The 11,155-nt window shown below is 40.2% G+C and overlaps 1 protein-coding gene across 4 annotated transcripts in view; it reads right to left on the reverse strand.

Annotated features, from left to right (window-relative positions):
• The window catches only part of Pde1c (phosphodiesterase 1C), a 446,341-nt gene that overhangs the window by 318,744 nt on the left and 116,442 nt on the right, over positions 1-11,155 (reverse strand). For all 4 annotated transcript variants that reach the window (XM_029534988.1, XM_021191845.2, XM_029534983.1 and 1 more), the window contains exon 3: positions 5,756-5,927. Coding sequence is in view for 3 of the 4 variants with exons in the window: in XM_021191845.2 (XP_021047504.1) it covers positions 5,756-5,927 (172 nt within the window). In the remaining variant the exon portion in view is untranslated. The remainder of the gene's footprint in view (positions 1-5,755; positions 5,928-11,155) is intronic.

Consider the following 11,155-nt stretch of genomic DNA (forward strand, 5'->3'; position numbering starts at 1 on the left):
ATGTGTTTCCTGTGTTGTGTCCTGACTACAAACGACCCAGCACAAGTGAAGGCCTGGGCCAAGTAGTGGGGGGGGGGGGGTAGGGGAGCAGGGGCGGGGGGGGGGGTATAGGGAACTGTTGGGATAGCATTTGAAATGTAAATAAAGAAAATAATAATAATAAAAAAAATCCATGGCCACAATAGACAAGTTCCTTCTTTCCAATACTCCCAGTGCAAAGACCAAGAAGAATGCCAGGGCAACAGTGATTGCTATACCCATATTTTACCAACTTTAATGAGGAAAAACTGACATCTCCAAAGATAACCTTAGAGAAAGAGACCTAAACAATGCCTTCCCAGAAAACCAACATCACTATAAACACTTCTCTGTCCTTCAAATCTCCCCCATGGGGAACCCAGATTTAAAATTGTGTGTGCACAGATGTGTGTGCACATATGCACATATTTATATGTATGTGTGCACATACAGAAGCAGAAAGGTGGCTCTTAAGGGAGGAGAGGGCAGTGGAATACATTAACTGGAAGCAGAAGGAGGAAGTAATTGGTGGAAGAAAGGGAACCAGTTAAAAGAGGGATGACAGAAGAGGGAGAACAAAATGAGATTAAAGAATTGATACACACATGCAAAGAAGTCATAATGAAACTCATCACTTTGACCCAAGAAAATGTTATAGATGAATTAAAATGTTTTAAAATCCTCAAATTCCTTCCTTTACATTCCCTCTTGGTAAACTTGAGGATTATCAAAGACCATAAAGAAACACAGAAATTCCCTGAAGGCAACACTAAATCGGGAAAGTAAATATATCTGGGAGCTCATATAGGTAGCCACAGTGATGATAAATCTGTGCAGCCAGACTTCCCACGAACTAACTGGGCACACTAACCCATGACTCAATGGGGGTGGGGTTGGAATCCCTAGGGATTCAGCCACATGCCACACCCACCATCAACCACACTGCACACTTCCTACAAGTAATCAAGTCAGAAATTGACTTCTTGGCAGGAGTCCCTGGTGGAAAAATGACTGCCAGATGCCAAAACGAGAGGCTCAATAATTTAATATGGAATGGAATACACAACCATCCAATGGCATCTAACAAGACCTTACACTTATCTCAGACTAAAGTGTTGTCTCCATGGGGCTCTGCTCTTGAGAACATATGCTTAATTTCCTATGTATAGAATCTAGGAAATAAATGCCAGAACCCAAATACAGACACTCTAAGTGAGAGAAGGTTATCAAGCCTGCGGTGACTCTGGAGAGAATTGTCTTCCTCTTCCAAAAGCAAAGCTATCCAAACCTGAGAACTCCGCCCACCCTAGGAGACACAGAGTTCAAGGTAAGCAACTGAGATGACTGGTCCATAGGGTAGCTTCAGGACTTCTCCTGCTGCTCACAATGTTGGGTCAGTGCCATGCCTTACTCATATAGCACCTACAGGGCTCAGATCCTCAAGACCCAGGAACAGAAGAATAAGCTTGGGTATAAAGGGTCAATGTAACCTAAACTGGGTTTGGAATTCTTGGAAAAGAAGGAATTGGAGGTTGTTAGCCTCTCAAACCCACTTAATCCTAACAGTAATCTCTGAAGTTTCTATTTCTATTCAGAAACTGAGGAAACAGGGTAAAAGGACCACATAGGTTAAGAACCACACATTACAAATTCATGTTTGTGATATTCGTGGCCTTATCCCTGAAAAGATGGTCCTCAGACGACTCCATCTCCTGGAGATTGTTGGAAACACAGACTCACAAGCTAAATCGAGGTGTTCATTTGACAGAATTCCTCAAAGAATACTTTCAGAAATTTTGAAGGGAAGTGCCTGAAAAGGCTTCTATCCAGAAGAAGGTGAGTTGAAAGCATAAAACTAGAAAAGTACTTCATGCCATGGAGAAGGGTAGGGTCTGCATTACATTTTGGACATCAAAGTGTATATTCACAGATCGTGTTCAGATTAATACCACTAATCACATTGTCTTAATTTATTACAGTTCCAGGGACGTGAATGTCTTGGTGATGTGGTGGGTGGAAATGGTAGGGAGGTCTTGGCCTGAGCCAGGGGTAGGGGTGGGTGAGGGGCTGTTATTTCAGTTCTTTAGCCCTGTTATCTGATGATAATTTTGGACATGTGCTTTGGTCTCTCAGTTTCTTACCATGTGCAGCCTGGATAGCAATACTTACTTTGCTAAGGCTTAAAGGCCATAGATAAGGCAATGACTCCCTAGCAGCAGGCAAATGACAGAGCAGGCACTCCTCAGGGGATTTTCCTGTTCTTTTCGGTCCTCTAGGGGACAGTACTAAAACGTTTACTCATGTCCAGGCTACGTAGCTCTATCCTATTATCCCTAGGTCCCATCTGTTTTCCATTCTTCTTTACAAACAGCTTGGTTTAGAGCATCAGATTCAAAGACAGAGGTCATGAGGAACAAGGAAGACAGGGTCTCAGGCAGACTTCCCAGGCAGTGTCGCCTTTCCTGTTCCTACTTTCTCCCCCTCAAGAGCCTTGGGTTTTGAAAGCAGAATTCTACTATTAAATACTCCCTGAGCTTTCAGGGTCCACAGTAATCTAAAGCTAAAGCCACAGTCTTACCTCTGATTTATGACCATGTATTGTTGTACACTCAAGGGCATGCAAGCAGTCCAGGAAATACTGAACAGAAATAGGAATTGTGCCTACTGAATACACGCTGGATGTTGCACAGATTGTCTCCCTGTGTATGCTTACTTAAGTTCTCACAACAACCCTGGGAAGTGAATTTCTCTATCCTCAGTGCAAAAATTAAAACTTAAGGCTAAATTATGTAAGTGAATTACTCTATAACAGTGAGATATTTTTAAGTTCAAAGGCTACAAACTCCCATCTTGTCCCATAGTTTTGACCTGAACTCACTTTGTAAACCAATCTGGCCTCAAACTCACAAGGATCGGCTTGCCTCTGCATCCTGAGAGCAAGGATTAAAGGTGTGTACCACCACACCCCAACTATGCTTTTCTTAAGAAGAGTACCAGGAGCTTTATGACAGGCCAGAATTTAATGATGGCTGCCACCCTACATTGTTCCCTTGAGTTGCCCATTACAGGTGTGTCCTCTGATAGAGAAATGGTCTAATGGCTGGTTCTAAGTCATGGGTGCCTCCTTCTGTTAGGAGAACGGAACTTAATAGCTAGTCAATCCTGATGAAAACTTGCATCCCAGCAAACTAAATATTCCTTATCTCTAACATGCTTAGCTAGCAGAATAATTATCTTTGTTGTATTTATTGCTCCCTCAGCTAAAGTTTATTTGGTATGACTTAATGTCTTCTAAGCAAGTCTATTTGCAACTCCTCTATAACATCAATTCTATATTTTAAGTTTCTTCTACATCAGAGCCATGCCTGACAGTATGAGGATATTTGTTATTGTAACAATGAGCCTGGGAAAGACCAAAACATACAAACTTGTGAAATTTTTCTAAAAAAAAAAATCCATACTATTCATAGATGAGTGCTGATACTCAAATTGTCAGGAACCTGGAGCATCTATGAGGAGTTGAGGAGCACAAAGGCCTTCTTGAGGACTCGGCACATTATTGCCATTGTAGTTTGGATCTTGTTTGATAATATGGGTTGGTAACCATATTTCATGGCTGTAGATTCCAAAAGAGAGAAAAAGAAGCTGGAGCATTCAGTAATGACACTAAAGAGTTCTTGGGAGGATAAGTGCTGACAGTTCCTGGGCATCATGAATTTCTTCTCAGCAAACAAGACCCCACAGGACCTCAGGTGAAAACTCCCAACTGTGCCTGTTTCCCTGAAGTTCAAAATTATGTGAATATATGGTAGATTTTCTCCTAAGACACAGACATTGTGAATCAACAAGTCTTGGGTTTCCAGGGTACATACACTCCAGCAAGCATTATTTAAAATCCATCCATAATTTCTTCCTTTCTTTGAAATTCAAAATGCATTTTTAAAAAACTAGCATTATCAATAGGGTAACCTGATACTGATTAATTACTAATTGATAAATAAACTGAGTATTTTGGGTATTCTTGGCAATTTATATGCAAAAATGAAGAATCTCACAACTGATCCTGATATTCACAGGTAACAACTGTACAAGTTGTTCCTTCAACATTGCCACAGCAGTCAACCATCTTTGGAAGGAAGACTGCATAATAGCACTCAGAACACCAAAAAAAGATTGGCTGATGACAATGGATTTCTAGCCTCAACTGATACAAAGGTGGAATAATTGTGTTTCCTCTCCCATTGCTTCTATGCTAAGTTATAAAAAGTACCAAAAATAAGTTCCCACCTTAATAACTTATCACTTAATCTCTTTCATAAATGAAGATGTTGGCCCAGGTTACAACCAGGAAATCAGGTTTAAAAAAAAAAAAGGCCTTCAATCATTATACATAAACTATAAGAAGAATGGGCAATGGTAATGATGATGAACACACAAATCAGATGATCTTGTGAGAGTAACCCTTCAGTTGGCAATGATAAAAGACAATGAGCCTCTTTTCAGATGGAGGAACTAGTTATGGATACACTGTATATGAGGAGTCAGGCTCCAGGGCAAGATTACAGGGACTAAGAAAGTCAGTCAACATCCTTGCTTTACTGCTGTCATTTGCAGAAAAATTCAGGTTTACAGAGAGAACTTATCTTTATTTCAAAAATCTCAGGATGCAATAACTAACCCCTTTATGGGAATAAGAAAAGTATTTGCCTACAGTTCTTGTTTCCCCAATGTAGCCATCATGTTGCATAAAGAAATCCAAACAAAACTCCTATTCACACTTCTGTTCAGACTCATCTATAATTCAGTCTACATAAGAACCTGCACACAATGAAATGGCCCTAACTAAGCCATTACACACATTACGTCTATGCAAAAGATAGCTCATTTAAAAAACATTTCATGGAGTCTAAGAGTTGCCTAGAGTGGAGTTTATATGTTGCACTTGCTATCTGGAGATTAGAACAGTTTATGGTGACCAGAAAAGTAGGACCAGTAAAGTTACTGTAGCAGAAAGGAAGGGAGGAAAGGAAATTGGAAGAATTTTGAAATCTCAATTTCTGATACAATAACACTGGATGTTGCAAGGCCCACTCATAAAAAACATAAATCCCATTTTCATAACATATTCACACCCAGATTAACTTTTATTATAATGGATAAGAATATAATAGATAGATTTGTAATGAAAATGGAGAATACAGTTAAAAGAAAATGAAAAAGTCCTTTCCAGGGAAATGCCAGACTAAGGGACCAGGAGCAGAGCAGCCAGCCATCTGGAGAATGACACAAGATTGCATTCATTTACCTTAGTGATAGAGCTTCGGTCTCTAACAAGTAAAAACCTCCCCCAAGCAAGAGACAACAAAGGCACAGGACTGAATGAATCCCACCACATGCTTTGTCTCTGTGCATTTGTCCAAATGCATTATTATCCTTTGAAGCAAAAGCATCATTAACCCAATTCAAGCTGCTGACGTCACTGAGTCCTAAACCTCAGCACTGAAGTGCCAATAGCAATTAACTACCAACAAAAATAAACCATAGACTTGATATTCACTACATCTGTGAAAGCTACATGGGAGTTCAGTTAGAATTAATTTCAAAAATCCTTCATCATTGCTAATTTATACAGTACAGAGAAACAGCCATTTGCTGCCCCCTGAGTAGGGAGCCAAATGGACTGAGACAGCTCTCAAAACCATTAAGAAGGAACAAACTGGATTCTCATCCACCAAACCTGAAGGATGTCTTCACCAAAGCCTCTGGGCTATCCAGCGGTGGCAACTCATCTGCCAGAATTTCTTCTGGGGGTCGGGTGTCCTGGACAATTGTTGGCCGTGGTTTCTCCTTAACATTCCCAGTGAGTCCATCAATGAGGGAGTTCCACAGGCAGTTCTGTGACTTAGACCCTAAGGATGAAAGAGAAATGGACAAATGAGTCACAGCTGTGCCTTTCACCCCCACCGAGGATATGCAAGGCAGAGCAGGAAGTTTAGACATCTCTCATCACCACCTACATCACAGGGCTCCATGAGTAGACACTCAGAGGGCAATTTGTGAATAAATAAGGGATCTTCTTATTTATATGCAGAAGACAGGCTAGCACTAGATATACAGACTTACAGTTGAACATCACGGGCATCCTGTTTCAGTGCAGAGGGATCAGCTCCACATGTTGGGTAATTGCACCTATATCCATGAAGATGTCTATTCAGGGATTTCCAGGCACAAGTCTCCCCTATGAGTTGAGCTTGCCAGAGACCAGGTTTTAACATGCCATTCTAAAAAGATACCCATCCAAAGAGTGCCCACCTCTAGGAATGACAAGTCACTATCAAACTGTCCATTTCTTCTGCAATATTAAGATTTGGGAAAGGCTATTTTGCAATATTTATTAATTGACACTCCAGTCTGAAAACATATCAGATATGTCAGGTAAGTGTGAAAAGTGAACATCAGGTGGAAATGATGTTATAAGTGTAGAGTTGAATTAGACAAATGTGGTGGTTTGAATATGCTTGTCCCATGGAGCGGCACTATTAAAACCACCACACCAAAAGATGTCAATATCAACATGATACTATGTAATAATATGATAAAAATATATCTTACATTCAAAGAGACTGGAAGTTTTTGCTGGACCTTACAGCCAGAATTAATAATACACCTTGAGGTCATTTAAGACTTAAGACTGGCTTGCTATATACTCAAACAGTTGTTTGATGTGTTTTTGAGGGAAAAGTATAACAACCAACCTTACTTGCCTTAGATTTCCCATGTCATCAATTTTTCCAATGTAAACTAAGTATGGCTGGGATCTTGTATACCCCATATCAGAGAGTGATACATATATGCCTGTACATCGTGATAATCATTTGCTGAAAACAGAAAATAAAATGAAAGCAGCCTTATATCATTAATATCCATCATAAATGTTGGCTGCAACATATGAATATTTCTTGATAAACAATGATGACTATAATAGTGTTTATTATCTGGTCTGCTTGGGTCAGTTTGAATCAGTGACTTAATCTCTTATAAAATTTTGTAAACTATTCCTTATTCTTTCTCTGGTATGATTCTTTCTGTGCTGTTCAATTAAAGAGAGAGCAAAGCCTTTTGTTACAGACACACCCATAGGCACACTCATGTGCACAAAGACAGAGCCAGGAACAGATAGATCCACAAGTCAGCACTCAGCAGGCATAGATTCAGACTTATACAACAGACAGGCAACAACAGAAGGTGGGGGAAGGGAGGGGGTAGACACCAAATCTGGGTTCGCTTTTGGATAAATTATACCAAGTAGAAGTGCTTAATAATTTCTTTTCAATAATGCAACACTGACACATTATAAGTGATTCTAAGTTTATTATTAATGCATTCAAACCAAAGTACTAAAAGAACACAGCCTTGGTGGGATGTGACAAAATGTTCCTTTACCTCTTCTTCTTTTTTTTTTTTTTCTTTTATTTGATATTTTCTTTATTTACATTTCAAATGTTATCCCCTTTCCAGGTCACCCCTGTGGAACCCCCTATCCCATATCCCCTCCCCCTGCCTCTATGAGGGTACCCCACCCACCCACCCATTCCTACCTTCTCACCCTGGCATTCCCCTACACTGGGCATCAAACCTCTTCTAGCTCTTCCATAACAACATAGATCCCTGCCTATTAATCATGGTTTTATCTTCTGGAAACTCTGTACTTTGACATCTGCCCACTTGTATGTGCCCAACACAGCCAGCTTCATCACTTTCCTTGGCCTCCTGGTCCTGATCATCCACTAGCACCCAGGGTCACCCAACTTCCTCTTTATTGGGCTTTCATGCTCCTGATCTCTATTCACTGCCCTAACAACCCTAACCCTAGTCACCCAGGAAACAGGTCACATAGAGTTAAATCTAAGCTACCCTTCACAGGCATCATTCAGTTTCCCCAATCCTGTGCCTTGTTCCCTGACCACACTTATTCCTCCCACAGAAACTCAAATCATGGCTCCTACTCACAGTACCTCCTCCTTCTGCATCTGTCCCATGATCCATTGCTTTTCCATATGGCCACAATAGGATCAATGAGTATAAAAACAATTATCTATACAATGTCAGTTCTTACCTAATCTGTTGACTTCATCATTCTAAAGAAATAAATTAAAACAGTTGAAACACAGCTAGTCATGGAGTAATGGTTTTTATATTTGCACCAAGACACTGTGGGGTGGGCCTGTCTTGCTTCTATAGAATTGCATTCATCTGGCTTGGCTTTCAACACTCTACCCACACAGAAGGAATACCACTCTAATTCAACAAAGCCTATTGATGAAACATGAGTAATGTACAGGGAGGAGTCTGAGACAACACTAGCTATGACCATGCTGCAACAGGAAGGTAGAGAATAGGTGTGTGTACACAAAGAGACACTTAGCTTCTTGAAGACCTTAAGCAGCCCCTTGCATCCCACCATAGAATTAATGCTGGCTTGCTATGCCTGAAGGGTGGCTCTGTTATGAAGAGCAGAAGAATGGCATACATTTGAGGGAAAATACCTTTCTGAACCTTCACCAAGGACACCCATGACAGTGAAAAGTTCTATTACTAATCATCACCATTCATGATGATCCCCTTGGAGTGTCCATTCAAACTACTCTTACATCAGTCAAGAGCATATTAGGAACAGGAAACAGACTCATAAGCCCCTGAAAATACAGGACACTTTTGAAGCCCTAACCATATAGCTTAATATGATCTGGTTTTATTAATGAAGTCTGGTTCTATGTTAATTATATGTTAATGAAGTTCTGGTTCCAGGAGAAAGAACAAGAATAGCAGCTGCTACGTAAAGGTCTTACAATCAACTTCCTGGACATTTTCCTCCATTCCTTCATTTTCTCGTTCAATAAACATGCATTAAATTTCATCAGTGACCCAGGTCCAATTCCAGGCCCCAACATAGAGAGATGAATGAGGAGTTAGGGATGTGAAAGGAAGTATTGAAAATCTTCAATGGATCCAAGTTATAGCTCCTACCAGACTTCTTTTAAATTTACTAGTTTGTCTTTGTAGCTCTGACCATTAAGGATAAATAGCAATACACCATAGCTAGGGAGCAACAAGGTATGATAGGAAACCAAAGAAGGTTCACCTACTCAGCTTTGGGGACCTGGAAGAGCAACAAGGAACCGTGACACAGGACATGAATCTAAGGCCAGAGCAGCACTGCAGCTAATAGGAAAGGGCACAGCAGCCGTTCAAACACCACAGAGCCACCCACGGAGGCTGGAGCAGAGACAGAGGACTGCTGTCAAGACTAAAATCCAAAGACTTCCTAGGGCATTGAATAAAGTGGTCAAAACCATGGTAGTCTATCTTCTTTTCAGGGAACAGACTGCTACACTGTAGGGCAGGATTAGAGGAAGGTCCCCATGAAGGCATGGGCATGGGGCATGAAAGTGAGGCATGTTATTTTTAAGCAAAATAGCAAAGCTTTATATATACAGGTGACTAATCTTAAGTATAAACAAACTAATAAAATACAAGTTCATTTGCAGGCATCAGGGAATTCATAATATCTTTCTATCATTTTGTGGAACCAAAAGAATCATAAAATCCAAGCTCTATACATGTCCCCAGGGGATATGCAAATGGTATCTTCAAAAACCACACCAGCAGATAAGGTCACAATGACAAGCTTAAGGGCAGAGACAGTTAAGTCCTTAAATAGGACTCACTTAACTTTCATTATCAACTCCCAGCTCACCTGCCTTCCTCCCTTAAAGGAAAAAAAAAAAAAAATACATGCAATTCCCCAGGTTTCCTTGCTGCTGTAGCTAGCTTTGTGTTGCAATTCTGCTCCAATTAATTATAATTGGAAATTCCTGCGGCTATCCTGAGAACACTTTCATCCCTTTAAACTTCAGCTTTCCCTCCTTTCTCCTCTTCATTTCAACTTCCTGCTGAAAGGTGACAGTATTTGAGCTTCAGCGGCCATCTTGTTAGCATGGGGTGATAAGCATTAGGACAAAAACCTCCATCTTGCAAAGGTAATTTGGAAAAAAATTATCAAGTAGAAGCAATAGGAAGTGATAGATGATTAGGTTCAGGTGATAAAGAAACACTTTTAAGGAAAAGCGCTAGTCTTTGAAATGAATAGAGTTTTGTGGATATCCTGTGCCGCTCACCCAACCCAGGTTATCACCACTTTCATTATCTTGAACTTATTTTATACCCTGAAATTAAAGAAAACAGATGGGTAACATGATTTTTGCCTACAGAAAACAAACAAGAACCTTATCAAATGAAATACAACTAATTACTTTCTTGCAGATACTGACAAGTCTTGACAGTTTTATGACTATTAAGCAAATTCATTTCTGCTCTCCTGCTGGTCTTAATTATCTGTCTGCCTTAGGATTTGCTGTGCTGCATACTACCCCATCACTACGACAGAATGCCTGACATAAAGGACATAAGGTAGAAAAGATTTATTTTGGCTCATGCTTTTTGTAGCATTCATCCATCACAGCAGAGAAGGCATGAAGAAAGAACTTACATCATGGCAACAGGAAGAAGAGAAAATGAAATATAGGAAGAGACCAGGACTAGACATAGTTCCCAGTTACATAGCTCCAGTGACCAATTCCTCCAACAAGGGCCCACCTTCCTCCATATGCCCCAAAATGTCACCAAATTGTATATCAGGAGATTCATTAAGTCCCTATGATTTAATTGTTTCTGGAAGCACCCCACAGTCACACCCAGAATGTATTTGACTCGTGTACCAGACATCTGTCAACCTGATCAAGTTGACAATCAAGATGAAGCATTGTGTCTTCCAAATAACTAGAACATTTTCCTGGTTTCTTTAACAATTAAATCAACTCACCAACACATGTTTACGTTTGTGTGCTGTTAAAGAAATTTGCCTTTAGTAACTCCAAAGGAGCCAAGCTACCCATGGCTAACATTTGCTGCCCTCACTTGAGGAATTCTGTTATAATTTTGCAAAACACAAGAAAACCAAGAAGGATGACCATCGTGTGGATACTTCATTCCTCCTTAGAATAAGGAGCAAAATACCCATGAAAGGATATAGGTACAAAGTCAAAATTTAGAGCTAAGATGAAAGGATGGACTATCC

This window comes from Mus pahari, chromosome 2 (genome assembly GCF_900095145.1).
Source record: "Mus pahari chromosome 2, PAHARI_EIJ_v1.1, whole genome shotgun sequence".
NCBI classification, from domain to species: domain Eukaryota; kingdom Metazoa; phylum Chordata; class Mammalia; order Rodentia; family Muridae; genus Mus; species Mus pahari.